At 41.3% G+C, this 23,542-nt stretch overlaps 1 protein-coding gene across 1 annotated transcript in view; it reads right to left on the bottom strand.

Annotated features, from left to right (window-relative positions):
• Positions 1 to 23,542, bottom strand: part of SLC6A7 (solute carrier family 6 member 7) — a 78,809-nt gene that overhangs the window by 13,933 nt on the left and 41,334 nt on the right. Inside the window, exons 10-14 of the mRNA XM_029583440.1 lie at positions 19,076 to 19,188; positions 18,858 to 18,989; positions 18,382 to 18,481; positions 12,802 to 12,902; positions 1,922 to 2,089 (exon numbers count right to left, since the gene is read on the bottom strand). Of these exons, the coding sequence (XP_029439300.1) occupies positions 1,922 to 2,089; positions 12,802 to 12,902; positions 18,382 to 18,481; positions 18,858 to 18,989; positions 19,076 to 19,188 (614 nt within the window). The remainder of the gene's footprint in view (positions 1 to 1,921; positions 2,090 to 12,801; positions 12,903 to 18,381; positions 18,482 to 18,857; positions 18,990 to 19,075; positions 19,189 to 23,542) is intronic.

Below are 23,542 nucleotides of genomic sequence, written 5' to 3'. Positions count from 1 at the left end.
GTAAGAGGTTGAGGGAAGAAAAAGGAGAGACTGCAGAGCCCATCTAGTATTACCCACTACCCGTACCCATCCGGTACAACAACACAAGGGTAATAGAAGAAGAGATCTTGCCAATGACATCAACAAATGGATCCACGGTATGTGAGTTGGGAGTAAATCAGGAGTACACCCATACCAGTTAAAAAAAAAACACCAGAGAGGTTGCATAATTTTAATCTAGAATAGGACCCTAAGGATTGTGTTGAGGAATGTAATGTGGCAGACCCTCCCGTTCTGGCCATTAGATGCCACTATGCCTGTCCTTAGACTACACTTAGAGGGAGCCATCCATCTCTTCAAGCCCTCCCACCAGGAGGCCTAGGATTGGGTGGCTCAGTGTTATTTAGCCCGGCCATTTTAACACTCGGGGACTCAGTTAGAGAGAGAAGAGGCACAGTAAAGATTTATTTTTTTACTCACTCTGGTAGGGCCTCCTGGCCTTGCCTTAAGGAGTTTTCTTTCAAAGGGAATAAATGCACTCCCTGCCAGAGGATCTTTCTTTATTTACAGAGAGATAGATTGCTGAGCCTGATACCCTCTTGGGACCAAAGACCTGTGAACTTACTCTAGGCAAGCCCCAGTGGTGGATCCTGCTGCGAGAGTGATGGCCAGAGCAGTCCTATTTTTGGAAGGAACTACTTTGGGGAAAGCCATCCTCGCTGGCCATACTCAAGGGGCAGGGGCTGAAGACCAGAGATCCCATTCCCACCCTGAATGTGGCAAGCACCAGCAAGAACCCCAGCTTAGGAAGATGTATGGACTTTGAGTTAGTGGGGAGATTTTTGGATCCCCTTTCCCCACTGGGATTGCAATGCAGTTGATCCCACAGGTTTTTCCACAAGAGAAATCACCTGAAGTAACAGCTAAGGATAAAGGAAGAGCTGAAGCAAAGGAAGAAAGAACCAGAGGTGGAGCCTCCATCCGGATCCCTGGACAACAAAGGACCAGGACAGGCTGGGGGTCTGAGAGAAGGAAGATGTCTAAAGGTAGAATCTTTCCAATGCAAATGCAATAGGATTCCCTCACAGCCGCTGGAAGAGTTATGCGCATTTAAAATCACCATGGGCCCTATAGGCCCAGAGGTCTGTAATAAGGACTCCTACCTACACAGAAAGAAAATCCTGTAACTACAGTCAGATGTACACTCATCAGTTTGGACAAATTGACTTTATTTAACATTATGAATCAGTAAGCTTTATTTTAACACCCGGTCCTGGTCCTAATTCTTACTGCCTCTCACCTCATGGGAAGCACCTGAAGTACTGCACACACACTGGCGACCTTCTTTTATTGTTTGGGCCATAAGCGAGAGCTTCCCCCCGTAAAAAGAGTCCCTCCTAGGGACTCCCAGGGAGTGAATGGTTAGTCGGAGCAGCCCCAGAAGATATAAATTAGATTGTGTGCCCTTGGGACTTAAAACACCCCAAGTAAGGGTTACACTAAGAACCACAGATTCGCTTATTTATATCGCTGACTTTTTAAAATGTTTTTTGTCAGTATCGCCTGAAAGACATTTGTTCAGAGCGCCATGTTTTATGTCTATGCCACATTATCAGTAAAGTTGCTTTGAAATTCCAGCTTTCCTTCCAGTTTCGGTTGCTGGTACCTATCAAATCAACAGAGAAATTATATGTTGGTCCAGCTACAGATATAATCATAGATGTGAGAAACTGTAGCCAGATCTGCATATTCATAGTGACTATAAGAGACAAAGAAAAGAGCAAGCAGTGAGATTCATTAGGACAACTCAGATGGATTCAGGTTCAGTGTTTGAAACACACGGAGACAAGAACTCGCTGAAGTCTCCTAATTTGTAATGGTGTCCGTCGAATCTTAAAGGCAAAATCAATTACAATTTTTGACATAGGATCTGGTCTCTTACCTCCCAAAGAGTTCCTTCTTCCTTCAGCACAGCAATCACCATCCCCATTGGGATCATCAAACATGAGAAGATTCCCATCATGATTCCAAGAACCTCAGACCAGAACGGGAAGCGGTAGCTGCCGTATTCCGAGGGCTGGTACTTCACGATGCTGTACACAAGCAGGGCCTGCAGGAACACAAGGAAGCCAGGCCACCAAAGCTGAGGAAAAGGTCCATGAATGACCCCATTTAAACAAAAGGTGGCACACCACCATTCTCAAACACAGGTCTAAGTCTCAACAAACTGGCAGAAAGAATGGGCCATATTAAAACACATTCCCAGATAGCATTCAAACCTAACCGGCCATATTCAGAGTTTCAAAGTTACCCAGCCACATGTTTCTAGATAACTTTATTAGAACATAAGAACATAAGAAATTGCATGCCGGGTCAGACCAAGGGTCCATCAAGCCCAGCATCCTGTTTCCAACAGTGGGCAAACCAGGCCACAAGAACCTGTCAAGTACCCAAAATAAGAAGACCCCCATGCTATTGATGCAATTAATAGCAGTGGCTATACCCTAAGTAAACTTGATTAATAGCCGTTAATGGTCTTCTCCTCCAAGAACTTATCCATTCCTTTTTTATCCCACTGAATATCCCTGATAACTTATCCAGCTAACTTTAGCCGGATAAGTTATTCATTTTCTGTTTTTTTTTTAAGTCATGTGATGAACATTTTTGAAAGTGCAGGGTGGGTGGTTGGATATTGTAGGTGTGAATAGAAATGTCTTCTTCAGACAAGAAAGACTTAGTAGTGACGTAATCTAACTGAATTGGGTGTGACTCAGACCTTGGGGAAGGTAATCTTAGAGCAGGAGAGCCATTGTGGTCCTGTGCACATGTTGGAGGGATTTCTCTTGGTGGAAGTGTATATTGCATTGTGAAATCTGCATTGTGGCTAAGTAGTTTTGCTTATTGCTTTGAAGTTGTGTAGAAAGCTTCTGTGATTAATTCCTGTCTGTGTTTTAATTTTCTTTATAGTCTGTGTTTCATTTCTTTATAGTAAGATATTATTCTAGTAAGTTAATTCGCTGTTTGCTGCATAAAGTTAGAAAAAAGAACCCCCCCCCCAAACAAAAAAGCTCTCCAGCTTTTAAACTGTTAAAATCTCTCTCTTTTGGAGTTAGCTGGCACAAATAATCTGTTCAAACTAAAAATTGGGGCATAAAGACTGTTTTTTAAAACAATTGACCAAAAAGCAAAGACAACCGTCCAGAAGTGACGTAATCTAACTGAATTGGGTTTGACTCAGACCTTGGGGAAGGAAATCTTAGAGCAGGAGAGCCATTGTGGTCCTGTGCACATGCTGGAGGGATTTCTCTTGGTGGAAGTGTATATTGCATTGTGAAATCTGCCTTGTGGCTAAGTATTTTTGCTTATTGCTTTGAAGTTGTGTAGAAAGCTTCTGTGATTAATTCCTGTCTGTGTTTTAATTTTCTTTATAGTCTGTGTTTCATTTCTTTATAGTAAGATATTATTCTAGTAAGTTAATTTGCTGTTTGCTGCATAAAGTTAGAAAAAAGAAACCCCCCCCCCAAACAAAAAAGCTCTCCAGCTTTTAAACTGTTAAAATCTCTCTCTTTTGGAGTTAGCTGGCACAAATAATCTGTTCAAACTAAAAATTGGGGCAAAAAGACTGTTTTTTTAAAACAATTGACCAAAAAGCAAAGACAACCGTCCAGAAGTGCCCTGCTTTACCCAGCTTGTCCCAGGCTAAAACTGTTTGACTCCCTCCCACACTACCCCTCTACCCACCCACCCCTGGGGCTTGATTTCTAATAAAGACTGCCTAACTTACCATTGGCAGCGAGATAAATTAGTACATTGGTAACAGTCAAGGAAATACAAATCACAAATTACCAAGATGAGGACTATCCAATGTAACTGCTGTAGAGCCTTTATTCTGAGGGAAAGCATCTGGAAACTTAGAGCTTGCCCAATTTGTGCACAACTCTCTTCCTTGAAAAAGGAGCTGACAGATTAAAGATCAATTAGCTTCAATTAAAAGTATTACACCCACATTGCATTACTCAGAAAATAATTCCCCAATATCACAAAAAAACCAGGAGTCAAGAAAAGGAGATTCATTAGGCTCAGGTAGGACCCACAGTCACCCATTCTTGACAGATGGGCAGCCAACAGGTATACCCCCCCACTCAAACAGGTCATTAAGAAATTCTTTAAAATCCAGGAATAGTGTGGGCTCTGGTAGAATTAGACCTGTGATGAGGAGACACACAATGTACCAAATGCAAAAAGAACAACAAGCCTTCTCTATATTAAAAACCTAAGAAGTTCTTGAGAAAAACATTGAAGTGTTACCAGAAAAGAGAGAAAAAACACAATGCATGCAGTATTTCAAGATCCATAACCAAAAGAAAAATCTAATTGAGATGGATAACTCTGTCAACAGTGGCACAACTACAAAAAGAAAGAGTGAAGTGAATAACAAATCTCAACTAATATCTCATAAGGAGTCCAGGAAAAGCAATAACCTTAAAGAGAGTACCTGGAAGGCTATGACCACAAATGCTCATAGTTTGGGAAATAAAATCCCAGATCTGCAGGCCCTAATGGCTGAGGCAGAATTGGACATTGTTGCTATCACAGAAACATGGTTCACAGAATCTCATGAATGGGATACAACAATACCAGGCTACAACTTGTTAAGGAAGGACAGAGAGGATAGAAAAGGGGGAGGTGTGGCTCTTTATGTCAGAAACAACATCCAAGCATCTGAGCTACAAGGAAGTTGGGGTAAGGAAGAAGCTCTATGGGTCGACCTAAAAAAAAGATGACGGAGCGTCCATTTATATTGGAGTGGTTTACAGGCCTCCAAACCAAAAGGAAGAGCTGGACAGAGATCTGGTTGAAGACATCCATAAGATAGGTAAGAAGGGAGAAGTGGTGATCGTGGGTGACTTTAATATGCCAGATGTAGACTGGAAAATCCCATCTGCAGAAACTAAAAATAGTAGAGCGATAGTGGATGCCATGCAAGTATCTTTGTTCAAACAAATGGTGTTGGAACCCACGAGAGAAGGAGCTATACTCGACTTAGTGCTCACTAATGCAGATAATGTCTCAGATGTCCAGGTGGGCGCCCACCTCAGCAGCAGTGATCATCAAACGGTATGGTTTAATATCACTAAAAGAATAGGGAAAAGAACCACAAAGACCGGAGTTTTACAGTTCAAAAACACAGACTTTGAGGTAATGGGGAAGTACCTGGAGGAAGATCTTAAACGATGGGAGAACGAGAGAGATGTGGATCAGCAGTGGACCAATCTAAAAGGAGCAATCACCAAGGCAACTGCTCTATATGTTAGAAATGTAAAGAAAAGCAAAAGAAAATTGAAACCTATCTGGTTCTCAAAGGAGGTGGCTGACAAAATTAAAGCTAAAAGAACAGCATTCAAGAAATATAAAAGATCCCAAAGGGAGGAGCACAAAGAAGAATATTTGTATCAACTGAGGGAGACAAAGAAATTAATCAAGTTGGCAAAAAGTCAAGCAGAAGAGAGGATTGCCAAGGAGATAAAAATGGTGACAAAACATTTTTCAGATACATCAGCGAAAAGAGAAAGGTCCAAAGTGGTATAGTGAAATTGAAAGGTGGTAATGATCAATGTGTGGAGAGAGATGAAGAAATGGCAGAAATATTAAATGAATACTTCAGCTCTGTGTTCACTAAAGAAGACCCTGGAGAAGGACCATCTCTACACAACAAGAAACTGGAGGGAAGTGGAATAGATGAAAATCCCTTTACAGTAGAAAATGTGTGGGAGAGCTAAAGAACCTGAAAGTGGACAAAGCCATGGGGCCTGATGGGATTCATCCAAGGATATTGAGGGAGCTCAGAGATGTTCTGGCGGGTCCGCTGTGTGACCTGTTCAATAGATCCCTAGAAATGGGAGTGGTGCCGAGTGATTGGAGAAGAGCGGTGGTGGTCCCGCTTCACAAGAGTGGGAACAGGGAGGAGGCTGGCAACTACAGACCGGTTAGCCTCACTTCGGTGGTGGGAAAAGTAATGGAGTCACTGCTGAAAGAGAGAATAGTGAACTATCTACAGTCCGGAGAATTGATAGACCAGAGGCAACATGGATTCACCAGGGGAAGATCCTGTCAGACAAATCTGATTGACTTTTTTGACTGGGTAACCAAGGAATTGGATCAAGGAAGAGCACTCGATATCATATACGATATCATATACTTGGATTTCAGCAAAGCTTTTGATACGGTTCCGCACAGGAGACTGGTGAATAAAACGAGAAGCTTAGGAGTGAGTGTCGAGGTGGTGACCTGGATTGCAAATTGGTTGACGGACAGAAGATAATGTGTGATGGTAAATGGAACCTTCTCTGAAGAGAGAGCGGTTTTAAGTGGTGTACCGCAAGGATCGGTGTTGGGACCGGTCCTGTTCAATATCTTTGTGAGCGACATTGCGGACGGGATAGAAGGTAAGGTTTGTCTTTTTGCGGATGACACTAAGATCTGCAACAGAGTGGACACGCCGGAAGGAGTGCAGAGAATGAGACGGGATCTAAGGAAACTGGAAGAGTGGTCGAAGATATGGCAGCTGAGATTCAATGCCAAGAAGTGCAAAGTCATGCATATGGGGAGTGGAAATCCGAATGAACTGTATTCGATGGGGGGGGAAAGGCTGATGTGCACGGAGCAGGAGAGGGACCTTGGGGTGATAGTGTCTAATGATATGAAGTCTGCGAAACAATGCGACAAGGCGATAGCAAAAGCCAGAAGAATGCTGGGCTGCATAGAGAGAGGAATATCGAGTAAGAAAAGGGAAGTGATTATTCCCTTGTACAGGTCCTTGGTGAGGCCTCACCTGGAGTACTGTGTTCAGTTCTGGAGACCGTATCTACAAAAAGACAAAGACAAGATGGAAGCGGTACAGAGAAGGGCGACCAGGAAGGTGGAGGATCTTCATCAGATGACGTACGAGGAGAGATTGAAGAATCTAAATATGTACACCCTGGAGGAAAGGAGGAGCAGAGGTGATATGATACAGACTTTCAGATACTTGAAAGGTTTTAATGATCCAAAGACAACAACAAACCTTTTCCGTAGGAAAAAAATCAGCAGAACCAGGGGTCACGATTTGAAGCTCCAGGGAGGAAGATTCAGAACCAATGTCAGGAAGTATTTCTTCACGGAGAGGGTGGTGGATGCCTGGAATGCCCTTCCGGAGGAAGTGGTGAAGACCAGAACTGTGAAGGACTTCAAAGGGGCGTGGGATAAACACTGTGGATCCATAAAGTCAAGAGGCCGCCAATGAAGCGTGGGTGACTCGCCAGAATGATGGCTACTGCCTGGAGACAATACCCTTTTCAATAAACATACACATGCTTACTGTGACTCCAACATCGCTCTAAGCTTCAACAGCAAGAGGAAATGTGGAAAAAAGGATTTGCACTCACAAAGAGGGGAGTAGCTGGCTTGTTACAGCGGTTACTACCCCAAACCAAATAAGCCTGATACTTCACTTTCAATGCATATACAGCATAGTTCTCTGCTTCAACGGCAGGGGAGAAGAAAAACTGATACTTCACACATTCAGCAGAGCTCTCTGCTTCAACGGCAGAGGAGAAGAAAAAAGGGTTCGCATTCACAAAGCGGGGAGTAGCTGGCTTGTTACGGTGGTTACTGCCCCAAACCAAATGTGCCTGATACTTCACTTTCGATGCATATCCAGCATGGCTCTCTGCTTCAACGGCAGGGGAGAAGAAAAACTGATACTTCACGCATATCCAGCATAGCTCTCTGCTTCAATGACAGGGGAGAAGAAAAACTGATACTTCACGCATATCCAGCATAGCTCCCTGCTTCAACGGCAGGGGAGAAGAAAAACTGATACTTCACGCATATCCAGCATAGCTCCCTGCTTCAACGGCAGGGGAGAAGAAAAACAACCAATAACGGCTGTATAACATAGTCTGGGTAAAACAAATAAGCATGGGTGTAGCTTGGTTATTGCGACAGTTACTACCCCTACTACCCCTAACTAATCAAGCTAGATATTTCACTTGGATGCAGCTCCATCACTGCTCTCTACATTAATGGTGGGGGTGGAAGGGAAATAGAACCAAGAGCTAAGAGAAACAGATAAGTATGAGAGAAAAAATGTGTGAAGCTTGCTGGGCAGACTGGATGGGCCGTTTGGTCTTCTTCTGCCGTCATTTCTATGTTTCTAGTAATGTCCATAAAAACATCACTACATTGTTTTAGCCAAAATGGCCACTATCTCCAAAATGCATTGGCGAATGACAAATTGTTATCCTTTCTGAGATAAAAGCAGCGTCACTGGGGTAGCCTGAATATTATTATTCACTAGTATGATGAATACTATTTTTAAAAGGATGTCTCCCATTCTGAACATATGGAAAACTCACTTAAAAACATCCACAAACCTTAGCTATCATAACATATGTCATTCCCACAGTGAAGAACTATGCATTGGAAAAGGTAACTTGACCAGTGAAGCACTTAAATATCTTCCATGTAAAAGATATGGGTCAACAGCATAGTCTTCTATCAAGCTTAAATCCTCAGGGTGTCTGGAGAAGAGGCTGGGATGGTAGCTTCAGCATGTACGTCATGTGTAAAAGAGATTAATTCTAAAAATGTTGTAATTTGCAACTCCAGTCAACATTCTAAATGACAATTATCCAAACTATTTAAGCTTGCTGAAATAAAGATTGATACTGCTACTGTAAATAAATCTAGGTTGCTGCCTTTAAGATTAGAGCCTCTTTCGCTGTAGCACTACTGCAGGTATTGAGGGAATGTTATCTGATAATTCCTGTTGGAGACTGTGAGTGATATTGTGGGCGCTAGAAAATCAAAGTGTAGAGCTACAACCAAATTCACTGAATAAGAAAGGATGAAACACAAATCTGTTAATTTACTGAGGACATCAGAAAAGTGAGAATCCCAAGCTCAGGGCAGACTGGCATAGATGCTCTAGAGAGCCTTCTGTCATGCAGCCCCAGGGGATAAAATGTGAAAGCCACACTCTGCCATGCTTGCTCTAAAAAATGAAGCAGCTGATGAATTGCATCATTAGCATGTCCTAATTCATCATATAGTAGATGGAATTTGTAAAAGATAAGTATACATTTCATTATTGATGACTAAATTATTTTGATTTGTAATCAGTCCTAAGAAAATGTAGAACGTTCACATTGTTTTTTTCTGTTACACAACTGCTAAGAAAAATGTATACTTTTGTAAACCGTTATGATGGCTCTACCGAATGACGGTATATAAAACTCAACAAATAAATAAATAAATATGTGTAGCTCCCACTCCCATATCCTCACCGAGAAGGGGGGAGGAGTATACTGGGGACTGAAACTGGACCCCAGTCATTGCAGCCCTGGAAATCTTCAAGGTCCATAAGGATAGGACACACACTTGGACTTCAGTGAATCACACACCACTCCAGGAAGTGATGACCCAACCAAATAGCAACTCTACTCATAGTCCACCTTCTTCAAGGGACATGATCTGACATAATACACGTTCCATAGGAGATTAACACATGTCGATAATTGGACAGTCTCAATCACATTCTTTCAGGGTCCCTTTAATTTTCTCTTTCTCAGGATCTCCTATGGAGTGGACTTTGAGGATTCCTTTCCACTTTGGTACTCTGTTCTCCTGCACTCTGATCTTTTCTGGCGTCCTTCCATCTCTTTGTTGTTCTGGATGGCCATATTCTCCTCCCCAGCATTACCTTGGTGGCACTGGGTCTCACGGTTTGAGCAGCCTAGGATGCATCTGCATGATCTCCTCATTGGCAAACCCCAGCAACACATACATTTTAAAAAATCTCTCTTGACCTCCAAAGAGAGACAGGACTCCTTTCCTTAAGGGACAAGACGTCCTAAGGAAAAAGGCTATCATCCAGCAATAGGGAGCCTTTACTCCTTACCAGATCCTATATTTTGGGATACTGACTCAGTGGATGGAAGGTTGTATAAACTTCTTCCCTCAAGATGTGGAAAAGGAGGAGAAATAACACATCAGCTACTTCTTTGGGCCAGTAATGTTTCTCAAGGGCCTAGTCCAGGGCCGAGCTCTGGGTCCCAGTCATTGTAACTCGAAGGATCCAGGCCTAGGCCTCGGCCTCTGGACAGGATCAGGTCTTGGGCCATGCCCTGGGAACAGGACTATGATAAGGCTTGGTCATACCAGAGGCCTGGTTTTTTTTGTTTCTTCGTTTTCTTTTAGAAAAGAAATATACACAAAAATTGTCATGCATATTTGTCCAAGGTCTATTGTCAGTTCATATCATTTGTACGAACCAAAAATAGCCTCATATATTATATTATTTTGCACTTTCATGCAAAACGAATGAGCAGCCCTAATATTTGAAAAAGGTTTTATTTTGGGTTTTTGCTTCTCTGCCCATTTTCTTTTCAGATCCCCTTTTGGCTTGTCTCATTAATGCTTTAGGCTCTTTCCTATTTTCTTCCTTTGGATCCATCTTCCAGTTTTTTGGTTTTAATAGACTCTTTCCCTCACCATTTAATAGGGATGTCCTGAGAGTGGTGCCATGGTGCAACATCCGTCTGGTGCCATTGTCTTGTGCCTACAGCTGTACAAGAAAATGGCTCTGGCCAGGCCAGAGAAGGCGCCATTTTATGTCACAATATGGCACCGGTCTCAGGGCCGACCGGTGCCATTGCAATTTTGACGACCTAGCAGCAGGAGGTGAGCGGGCATCCCTTCTGCCCCCCTGAGATTTTTTTGTGAAGAATGGAATACACCTTGTCTAGGCTTCCAAGATGATGATGTTAAACAGCGTCCATGCCGCATGCAAACTTTTAACCTTTGTTACTGTTCCTTTTAATTTTATTTTCTAATGTTCTCATTTTCTCATGGTCTCCTTGTTTAAAGTAAAAGGTTTCCTGAATGTCCTTCCTTTAGTGCATATGTTCCATTTGAATATGCTAAGTTCACTATTACCAAGCAGCCCTACCACTGTTACCTCTTGCACCAGATCCTACATCATAGTGAGGCTTAGATCTAGAGCAGGTGTTAAATCAGCATCACCTCCCCCCCTCCCCCCACATACAGCTTTGCCAGTATAAGTTCTCCTGATCTGACAAAACTCCGGTGCCTCTTCAGAGCAGGATCCACCTTACACATGGACAAATATTCATGACGTTGAATTCGGACTTCCTAATTCATGTCATTGTCATCTATTCCAAACACAAAGCCCAGAGTCTTTAACTATTACATCACTTGCACTAGTCCCTAGGGATGTGAATCGTTTTTCAACGATTAAAATTATCGTCCGATAATTTTAATATCGTCTTAAATCGTTATAGAACACAATACAATAGAAATTCTAACGATCTATCATTAAAAATCGTTAAATCGTGTTAGTGCGCACTAACTCCCGTTAGTGCGCACTAACAGAAAATGATACAAATTGACACTTTCCAGGTCAGTAAAGGTCAGTTAGGAATGAATATGTGTTCCTATTGGCTGGCTGCCCTCTTATCTATTGATGTTACCAAGGTTCGCACTGAGGTGATGGTTGGGGGGATGGGAAATGGAACTGGAAACTCACGAACACCAACAGAAAATGAAACAAAGTGTTGACAATTCCCAGGTCAGTAAAGGTCACTTAGGAATGAATATGTATTCCTATTGGCTGGCTGTGCTCTTATCTATTGATGTTATCAAGGTTCCCACTGAGGTAATGGTTGGGGGGATGTGAAATGGAAACAGTTGGAAGCTTGACAAAAAAAGTAATGTGATGATCATCACTCATGTGACTAGAACTTGTTTGTTTATTATTTTTGTTAGCAGGCATGTGAAATGCTAGTGCATGTTGAATTTGCCAATCACTGTGCATTTTAGAAAAGTGGTCCTGGCTGGAACTATTATACACAGTTCAAATATATGTGGTAATTGATTGTTGGTAAGGGTATTTTTTAAGTAGCCACACTGGCCACCAGTATGTTTACTTTTCCTCCTACTTAACTCACTAGCTCAACTTTATAAGAAGGGCTTCTCTGCTTGTGTGTTGCTTTTGTTTGGTGTGAGGAGAGCAGAAACATCAGATCTTTATTCAATCTACTACAGTCAGGCAGCTCCCCCCTGTCTGTGAAGCCAGCCTCTCACTAGTAATGCAGGGAAGGAGCTGTTTCAGCCTCACCATCCTCCTCCCCCCCTCCCCTCACCCACACACCATTCACTGGCTGGGACATGGGGGAGGGTCAGGCAGCTCCCCCCTGTCTGTGAAGCCAGCCTCTCACTAGTAATGCAGGCGGGATAGGGCACTGCATGCAGGAAGATCACAACACTCCTGGTATTAATAGGGATAGGGCACTGTGTGTACATGAAGATCACAACACCCCTGGTATCAGGGTTAGGGCACAAGTTCTAGTCACATTGACTGATCACATTACTTTTTTTGTCAAGCTACCAACTGTTTCCATTTCCCATCCCCCATATACTGTCAGTGGGAACCTTGGTAACATGAATAAATAAGAGGGCAGCCAATAGGAATACATATTCATTCCTAAACTGACCTTAACTGACCTGAAAAGTGTCAAATTGTATCAATTTCTGTTAGTGCGCACTAACTCCCGTTAGTACGCACTAACTGGGAGTTAGTGCGCACTAACTCCCGTTAGTGCGCACTAATCGGAAAAAACGATTTTTAACGATTTTTCAACGAAATAATCGTGCCAAACACGATTTTCTTCTCCTGCCACACGATTTCAATCGTTAAGACGATATGGCACACGATTCACATCTCTACTAGTCATCCCCAAATAGCATCACTGATTTACTTACCACCATGGTTACAGGGGAAAGGAACATCCAACAGGTCCTGAAGTAGATACCTGGTTTGAACCCCAGCATCATGTGAATATCTCGACAAAACCTTTTTATCCCTGGAGGAAGGGGAAAAAAACAAAAGGAGCCATCACAGACCTGCCAATCTGATTTGTTACCAGAAGTCATCATAATGCAAGCTACACTGAATCTGCTAATGCCTCCAAAAATCGCCAAGGATCCAAATAATGAGGCTGATGAAAAAAGATACGCTCAGTACAGTGCAAAGTTTAACCCTCAGTCGTGCACACAATGCAGCAAGGAGCTCTGCACACAAAAAATGTGCATACAAGATGTGTGTTTAAACTCCCTGCTAATGATGGCATTGTGTATTAATCCCTAGTGCAGACAGGTGAGCTGGGGTAGCGTTTCCAACGCTGATGCCAGTCTACGGCAGAAGCTGGAATTCCGGTGCTGGGACCTGCAGTTGGGATTTTATGTGTAGAAAACATGGTTTGTGCACAAAAGCCATGTATTCCATGCATAAATTGTGATTTATGTGAACTCAAAGTGAGTTAAAAGTTTGAATCTATAATTGTTACTATCTATAATTAAAAGTTGTCATATATAAAGTAGATAAATCTGATGCAGCGATCAGGCAGGTGAGTAGAAACTAATGCAACACAAAATAGATATTTGCCAAAATAATTTATATAAAGGAGAAAAAAGACTTCAGAGAAAATAGTTGCACAGCTCAACAGATCTCTAATAGGCATATTTAACTTCTGATCATAGTACTACTACTACTACACATTTCTATAGCATTACATAACACATGCAATGCTGTATAAACACACAAAAAGACAGTCCCTGCTCAATAGAGCTTACGATCTGATTGTAATGAACCCTCCAGTCTCATTACCATTAGTGGCCCTAGTTTAACTATTTTAACTAGAGCAGTTTAGGTTAGCGGGGAGGAACCATTCATATCAGCATCATTCGACACCGTAAACCATTTCATCCTTCTGTCCCGTCTTTCAGTTCTAGGAACCACAGGCTCAGTACTGAACTGGTTCAAATCATTTCTAAACAAGAAAGGTTTAACGCAGAGATCTCCCCTTGGTCTATTGTCACTACTGGTGACCCCAAGACTCTGCCTTATCAGCGCCACTCTTTAATGTACTGTATATTGAATGTCTCTATGTTGACTACTTGAGAGTCTTGGGGTACACTATAAGATGCAGATGACATCTAATTCTTCCTTCTAAGATTTAATTGGGCTGCCACCACTCAATTTGCATCATTTTGCCTGAGTACAATCCATAGTTGGCTGCACCATAATAAACTTTCCCTAAACACTGACAAATCAGATATTATATTACTCTCACGTTTTCAAGCTGATAGCTTTCTACAGTCCTTTCTCTTCAACATCCATCATATCCCAATATTTACCACAATACGTAACTTTGGTATTACTACTGACCCTGCTCTAAAAATGCAAACATATATCAAAAGCATAGGCCGCACCTCATTTGCCAAACTGCAACTTTTACGTCACCTAAAACCTATTCTATCTTGACCCAACACTCTTGCATACAGTTCTTCAATTCCTAGTCCTATCCAGACTTGATTACTGTAATGCCCTTTGCACCAGGCTTCCTGAAAACTCTCTGCACCCCCTTTAGATTATTGAAAAATCTGCAGCATGTCTGTGGAGTAGCCATCTGCGAACACATAACACCTGTCCTTTAATACTTACACTGGCTCCCTATTCACCAACATGTTGAGTATAAACTCACAACAATACTTCCTCTAACAAATAATATAACATTTCCTTGTGTTACTGCTCTACTTAAGGTCTATACCCCTGCATGTACCCTCAGGCCTTCCAGCTCATGCCTGCTCGATGTCCCCTCCCCCAAAGTTTTCCATCTAGGCGAAGTCAGAGAAACAAAACAAAATGCTATTTTTCCCCTGCACATCCCTTCTGAGAGCAGTTTTGGAGTATATCAAGCGTCGTCTTTTTAGTGAGGGAAGGTGCCAGGTAGTTTTCTAGTTGCAGTAAGTTAGAGGCATAAGGGGAAAAGAATCACGGGGTACAGCATTAGGGCTGTCTCGCCAGTTTCTGCTGCATATCAATCAATTTGGGTACCAGGGTGTGCAGCTTGTATATCAGCTTCTACTCCAAAAGCCGCTCTGTCTTTAGTAGTTTTCTGAATATTAGCAGACTGGAGCTTATCTGACGTTCAGCAGAAGGGGTGAGCTGCAGGCGGCTCTCACTTTGAGAAGGGCATTTCCTCTGATGTCGCGACAGGTGGGCTTGGGAAAAAGAGCGCAGAGAGGGGAATGGCTTAAAGGGATTGAGAAGAGAGCTGAGGTAGAGTAATGCATCATCATCACCTTTGATGACTTTTAAGGCCAGCACCTGGATTTTGAACTTGGTTTAGTAGAATATTGGGAGCCAGTGCAGAGATTTTAAGACAGTGGTCCATTCCAATTGTTTTGCATCTAGCAACATTCAATCTGCAGCATTATGAATGAGTTGCAGGCATTGAATGAGATTTTTTGGAATCCTAGTGTATTCCTACATGGAGTTGCAATACTCCTACATGGAGTTGCAATACATGGAGTTGCAATACTCCTACATGGAGTTGCAATACTCCAGGTAGGAATTCACGTAAGTCTGGATGATTGTAACACAGGCAGGGCCCATCAAAGAATGGACAGAGATGAAGTATGTGGGGCAGTTGAAACACAGCTGATTTAGATGCTGCTTGGACTCCATAGTAAGCTTGGAGTCCAGAACAGATCCTAAGCGGCAGACTCAGTTGTTGAAGAACAGAGTTGTATCAATAAGGATGTGCTGATGGCAGCATGGGAAACGTCAAGGTGGCAGCTAATGCGACAAGAAACCCCTCAAAATCTGATGATGCCACAGGAAACTAAAGAGAGCTGTGCCAGAAGTCAAGACTATGCTGGTACCTTTACATATCAACAAAGGAGTAGCATTGCTAGTGGTACCAAAACGATCAAAGATGAACTAATGGGTCCAAACAGTGCTGGAAGAAGATCTGCAACTTAACAATGCAAAGCAAGTTTCCATATATCATTCACTATAAGTCTTCCAGGTTTTGCAGGAGTGATCTGATCCCAGACAATGCCTTTCTGTTTCCAATAGTAGATAAAACAGGGGCATGCATGGAGAATCTTTCATTCTGTATAATTTTTTTCATTTGTTGTTTGTTTTCTTTTGTTTGTTTCTTTGATGTTTATTTCAGTTTGTTTTATTTATTAGAAATAAAATAAACAGCAAAGTGAAAAAGAAAAAAAGGGCAAAATATACAAAAGGAAAGGAAGGAACAAAACTCCCCATCAATGCCTTTCCCTTTTCCCCCACCCTCTTTCTATGGGGTCCCCAAAGACAAAATGAGACAGGAGCAATCCCCAGTTGCTTCTGCCCCTCTGGGTCCTGTTTTGAAAATGGTGCTGACCAGCTGTTGTAATGAAAGAAAATAAGGTTTTTGGAGGACATTTTTTATTTCTGTAATCCTTCTTCAGGTGACTCCCAGAATACCAGGGCACCTAAAAAGTCCCAAGGGCCAACTCATCTGTTCCAGACCTCTCAATTTCCTCTCCATTCTCTCCACACAACTCTCCATCAGCCCCAGAATGCTGGGGTCCGTTTCAGTGAGGAGGAGGATACACCTAGGCTCTTGGGGGTGGGTAACCTCGTAGAGTCCCTTGCTTTCTCCAGTCACTCTGTACTTCAAGGACCACCCAGTACTCACTTGGGTGGTCCTTGAAGAAGTGTTCAACTTAAAATTTACTGTACCATAAAAAAAAAAAAAAAGAAACCAAGCCAAAACATCAAAAAAATCATGAGGATACATAGCAAAATGAAAACTCCAGTGCCACAAACTCCTTTTCCATCTTCAACCTCTGAGTCAATGTCCAAGATCCCTTCCTGGTGATAGGAAAAGAAAAAACTTTCTTCCCCAAATAGGCAGGGAGATGATGGTGGAAAAAATATCTCCCTCCTTCTCCACAGGCAAAAACACAACTGTAAACTCTATTTTAACTGGTTGCAAAGTACAGAAACCCAATCTCTTTCCCCTCAGGCAACTCTCCTGAGATGGGAGCAGGTCAAAAATCCAAATCCAACCCTCTCAAAGGGCAGAACTCTCCTCCTCTCTTCAAGCCAGCACCCTCCAGGTGTGGGAAGGTTCTAGCAGGGCTACTGTCCTTGCTTATCCCACTACTGCAGGCTGGGGGCCTACTAGGAACCACCATAAAAAAGGATCCCTCCTTCTCCAAAAAAGAATCTACATCCAACTGTGCTGCACATGCTCAGCCTGAGTTGGACCAATCCCAGCCCCCTGGGTGGGAACATTCTTAGGGACGGCCCCCAAAAGATGGTAAACAGTCCCCTATACTTTAACCAAGGGAAATATAGTAAGGGAAAATGCAGTATCCCTTACATTTCATTAGAAAATGAATGCACATCTCTATAAGTAAGGCACAGCTACTTATTCTATAGAAAAATGGTTCTCAGCTTCAGTCCCCTGCCCCCAGGTAATAAAAGCTAATAATAAATAAACTAAAATTTGCAAATGAATCTGACACTTACACCAAATATATGTAAGCATACATCTCATGCATATTTACTGTAGAGATCCTGTCAGGTGGCCATGAAGACCATGGTGGAGAATCCAGGTTATAGAATATGGATTATTTTTTCTCTTTCTCTCTCTCCCTCCCTGTGCTTTTCTTTTCTCCCTTGGAAACCTGAACTCAACTGAGAGTCACAATACCACTCAGTGCTCATTAAATTCATACAGCTCAGTTTTTCGCTGCCTTTCTAGTCAAAGAGAGCTGTGAATAGAAATCAAAGCCTAGCCTTAGCTAAAGCTTGCGTCCTGCTGTACTGCCTATAAATGACTTTACTCGCGATCCTATATCCTTGGCGTTAAACTTTATGTAACCCCCAATAGATGCTTTTATTGTTGTCTCTGTGGCTTAGCCGCTCATTAATGTTTCCTGTTGCTTTAGAAAACCTGAATTTAAAGCTAACATTAGGCTCTTTCACACTGAGTGACATGAACAAGGACATAACATATTTTCTTTCTGACTGTGAAGAGGAATAATAATATTGCTTTACTTCAATGTGCCATTATCGGTCGCCTAGAGCAGCATGACAATCATTGAGAAAGTTGTGAATCTTAAAGAAGTGAAATCTTTCTTCATACGTAATAGCTGTTACAGAACATTTACAGGCAGGTACCAAAAGACCTCAAGTGGAAATGACAAAGAGCAAAGGTGAAACTGAAGAGCTTCCTCTTGGTAAGGACCAAACATTGAAGCCACTACCTAATGGGACTGTGAACGTTCTTAGTATCATGAGGGCCGAAGACTCGTCTGCTCAAATACTAGAAACAAGAAGACCTTTCACTGTGATAACACTCAGGTACTGAAAACAGACCAATGTCATCCATCGCCTGTAGTACATATTATTATTATTACTCTGTGACTCTTATCAAATGGCAAGGAAAGAAGTAGATTGCCCCCGAGGCTCTGGATAGTAAGTGAGATTGTTCTTACCATAGACACGTGACACTACAAGGCAAGTGCTGATCACTACCACCATGATTCCTAATCCAGCACTGTAGTCGTCCAGTAGAACCAGCCAGTACATTCCACCCTGTGGGAAAAATGGTTGGAATATGTGAGTGCGCTCACCTGTCATTATTATAGTCCTTCTATTATCTGGGACAGTAAATAACCAATTTACATTAACCAGTTCAAGTCCTTTCATGATTTTGTAGACCTCTATCATACCCCCCTCCCCCCCCTCAGTCATCTCTTCTCCAAACTGAACAGCTCTAACTTCCTTACCCTTACCTCATAGGGCAGCCGTTCCATGCCCCAAGGATTTATAATCTCATTTGGTGCCTGAGTCAATCGAGAGCCTTTCCCAGGATCACAGGCAGCAGGATTTGAACTTAACTGCCCTAGGTTATTCCATTATAATGAATAAATAGTTGGGGGTGAAAACCCCCTGTATCTCCTTTACTTACTTCTGTTGTAAGGATAAGTCCCATGAGAAACAGAGCTGAACAGATGATGGCTGAGAAAACAGTCTTCTTTGGCCGCAGAAAATAGGGAAATTCATCTGTTATGGCTGTCACAATGATCTCCATGAATGCAAACTGAATTTGGAGAAGACACCAGTAAATCACAAAGGTAATGCAATTTGGTGTTGACAACAAAATTACTGGAAAACTATATCGCTCACCTGACTGTCCAGGCCAAGAGTGAGCAGCATGAAGAAGAAGAGGAAGGACCAGAACGGGGAAAGAGGAAGCATAGTCATGGCCTGAGGATATACCACAAAGGCCAAGCCAGGACCTAAAGGAAGGGAAGAGATCACATAGCAGTTGTTGGCTATCGATGTGCAACCTTGAGTTTTAGTCCAAGATAACATTTTTGCCAACAATATTACATTTTGGAGAATTCAACTATTGCAACACAATATTAGCTGAGTGCAGTTAATCGTCGTCATCAAAACTGTTTAATCATGGCATGCTTTTCCAGCTGGGGGGGTTCAAAGCAAGTCACAGATAGCCCCGTTCTATTCAATGCAATGCAGTACAGGCTAGTGCCATAGGGCCGTGAATAGTAATAATATGAGGTATAGGTATGTATACAGTAATTTACAGATACAATAGTTCCATTGAGGTAATACTGTAAGGGTATATTATATTTGGTACTAAACTATTTGCAACGTGAATATGAAGTTACATAATACAGTCTATTCTTTCAGTTTATTTAGCTATAATGTTACACCAGCAGAAGCTGCATATAAAAATGCTATAAATACATGTCTTGTTAACACTTTGAATTCCAGGAGTAGCCTTCTGGCTTACTGGTAGATTTGCACAGTATGATACAGAAGACCCAATATCAGGTCTTGACACAGGTCCTGTCAAGGCACAAGTCACAGAGATCATGCACAGGTGTGAGACATGGATGCAGGCTGCTTGTAGGAAATGGTTTTAAAGATGTTTCCTTGAATGAGGCTTGCCTGCCACTGTTTGAACAGAAAAAAAATTGTTTTTTTAATCAACATCCTAAGACTCCCACAATCTATTTCTTTTCTGCCACTGTTTGAACAGAAAAAAAAATTTTGTTTGATGAACATCCTAAGACTCCCATGATCTATTTGGTGCCTAAAATACATAAAAATGTAGTCACTTCCAATCAGACCAATAGTGTCATTAAGGGGATCACTGCTAGAACCACTGGCAATATTCGTAGACCATTTTTTACAATCATTGGTGACCCAGAGTCCATCTTATTTGATGGACAAGATACACTTTCTAAAGAGATTAGAGAATGTACAATTGGATGATCGTTCACTGTTATTAATGACTATGGACAATCAGTCCTTTTAACAGCAATGAGAACAACAAGAAATAAGAAAGTTCTTTAATCAGAAGATATTTATTATTTGTTTGAATACAGATTACAATCTAATGGCAGAACTATGTATTAAAATATAGATCCGTTCATTAGTGCACTATTTTTTTTATAGGTTTCCCATATATAAATCTATTTAGATGGACCATACATAAAATATTTTTATATGGATATCTTTCCTAGATTCCTTACCACTGTACGCACTGCACCTTTTTTTTCATACTAATCTCACACATTTTTATGTGCCCCTCTATTACTCGCCCTTTCATCACACATCACTTTCAAAATATCGTGTTTTCTCGGCATTCCCCACTCGCACCATCTATATTGTTAACGTCCCTCTTAGTTTGATTGATATCTCTTTTGGCGCCAAACATAGTATTTATATTTCCGGTTACCACTTTTTCAACACTACAGGTTCTATTACAGCAAAGAAGATTCCAGCGGTCATCCGACTAGGTAAATCTTATGGAATAGTTTGATTTCTGTGCAATCTTTTTCTGCTACTCTGTACGTACTAGACACTTGAAACCCTTTGACTTAGTTTATCTTTTATCCTATGTGCCCTGTGTTATCATTAAATATTCTTGCAGTTTTGGAACAGCACATTGTGTTCATTATTATTTCACTGTGCGAAGCATTGTTATAGCATCAGTTACATTTTGTAATTTTCATCTCAGCCATTATATTATATAATCTGAATTATGTTGCTCTCTTGGTGTTTAGAATTTTTTGCTTACTAATTCCTTTGTTATTTTTTACTTACATGTTGTCATACATATCTAGATTGCTTGATATGACAGGAACTCAAATTCAATAGAGTATTCATCTTGAATAAAATCAAGAACAGGTAAATATATATAAAATTGATATAACAAAAAAGATCTAATATTTAAGACCATATTTTTGCTAATTATTAAAAAGGTATGATTTTTATATTTTTATTTGTATTTTTATTAGTAATCAAAATTTAACATTAAGCACTATGTTAAAAACAATGTATTTGTTCATGGTTTTGCTATTATCATAGTTTTTTATTTTGTGCCATATCAAGGAACCCAATTGATGACTATCATTTATATACTCTGCAACAACATTTTTTGAACAATACATTACTCACACAGGTATTAAATCCTTTTATTCGCTGTTTATTAGCCTTCTCAGTGGTGCCATTGTCTTTTTATGTGCATGTATATGTTTTTTCTTCTTTAAGCTATTTATATTATTTATTTATACATTTGATATCCACATTTGTTTATTATGGTATTTTTATATGCAGTTTATTTATTTACATATATGTCATTATCCTCCTTTTGTCTCTTCATAATTGATATTATTTATATTATTATTATTATTGTGCGATTTTATATATGTTTTTATATATGTTCTTTTACATCTTGTAGCCCCTGAAATCAGGCAATCATTGGGCAACTTGCTTTTACTCCAGTAAAGCATTTTAAGGACTTTTGGTCTATTTCTGTTTACCAACATTCAGTCCTTATATACACAGATTCCTCAACAAGTGGCATTAGAGGTGGTTGAGTTCTATTTGATAAAACATAATACACTTGATCATCACATTTAAAGACGGCGACTATTACGGCTCCTGTAGCGGCACACTGCATGGAAAGGCAACACACATTCAGTGAATTACGCTGGGCAGTTATTGAACAAGTTGAGCATACTATTTGGGGAGGTGATTAGTATTACCAGGCGAGGTTAAATTACCGGGGACAATTTTGGATTTATACTTTACAAACGGAATCACCGAGAGAGTTGAATGAAGAGTTGGATTGGCTTTCATTGGTTTAAATCAAAATGATATGTGATTGGTTGTTTCTGAGTCACATGATAACATTTTTTAACTGTGAAAGTTTGTTTGAAGTGAATTTCGCCATTTTGAATCACGGAAGTGGAGCAAGCAATATTGGGACAACACTGTCAATACCCTGATGAGAAGAAAAAACCGGAAGCTTGTTCCCCTGATGAAGGAGTCTCTGAAACCTGGCCAAGTTGGGATTATAACAAGTTAAGTAATCAGTAATTAAGCAAAAGTGGAGAGATTTACTTTAGTGGCATTGAATGGCATTTTTATGCAAAATTTTTTTTAAAAAATGTTGTATTGGTGGCACTGCAATTTAAAACGTTTATGGAGGATGGTGGTTTGTTAATGATTATAAGTAGAATAACACTGGGTAACCTGGATGTGCAACCTGGATGTGCAACCTGCGCGCGCCGAGCCCAGCGCGCGCTGCCTGTTCCCTCCCCCCATCTTCCCCTCCCTTCCCCTACCTAACCCACACCCCCCGGCCCTATCTAAACCCCCCCTTACCTTTGTTTGCTGTACACTTTCCCGGTGCTGGCCGAAATTAAAATGTGCGGCTTCGCTGCACATTTTGCTTTCTGTATCTCGCAGGAATGACTAATACGTGCATCAACATGCATGTTGCGGGCGCTATTAGTTTCGGGGGGAGGAGTTGGCCACGTGTTTTCGACGCGCTATTACCCCTTACTGTATAAGGGGTAAAAATAGCGCGTCGAAAACACGTGGCCAAACGCGGGCTAACAGCGCGCTCCGCTGGAGCGCACTTTACTGTATCGGCCCGATACTGTGCAGAGTACAACAGTGTTTGAAAAGTAGTTGTCATTCAGTACACCTTTGGTGTGAAAAACAAAAATACATTTGCTTGTTAAAAAAATGTGGAAACATTTTTGGAAGTGCTCATGTGTGGGTTGGCATTTCCTCTTTGGCCTCCTCCTTTCTTTCTCCCCTCCTCCTTGTCCTCTACTCCACACCTCCTGCTGTAACAGCCCCATCTCCTCCATCAGCAACCCCCAATGCATCCTGTTAGCTGAGTCCTTGAAATAATGTGTGAGCTTAAACGTTAACACCTGGTCTGAGGCAAGTGTTAAATGTTAGGCCTTATGTATATGTATGTTAAAAAGCACATAGATGAGTGCTGCTAAATCCTAATTTGCATACAACATTCCTTAATTTACATGTGGGTCCCCACTAACATCATAGGGAACTTTAGCATGCACACTAAGGCCTTAATGCATAGCAGGCTATTCTGCATGCACACTAAATGGCTTTTGTTTGGAAGTTAAGCCTCAGGGCATAGGCCCCTGTATGTGTTTCAGGATATAAACACAGCAAACAAAACAAAAAAGCCCTTCAAATGAAAAAGCTAAAAATCTAGAAGTCAGTGGTTGCACAGCTGATGCAGCAATGGGAAAAGTTCCTTTTACACTGTGTGGAAAAAATAAGTGGGGAGTGTCTGGC

Source organism: Rhinatrema bivittatum, chromosome 18 (genome assembly GCF_901001135.1).
Source record: "Rhinatrema bivittatum chromosome 18, aRhiBiv1.1, whole genome shotgun sequence".
In the NCBI taxonomy this organism is placed as follows: domain Eukaryota; kingdom Metazoa; phylum Chordata; class Amphibia; order Gymnophiona; family Rhinatrematidae; genus Rhinatrema; species Rhinatrema bivittatum.
This window is presented reverse-complemented; position numbering and strand designations above follow the sequence as displayed.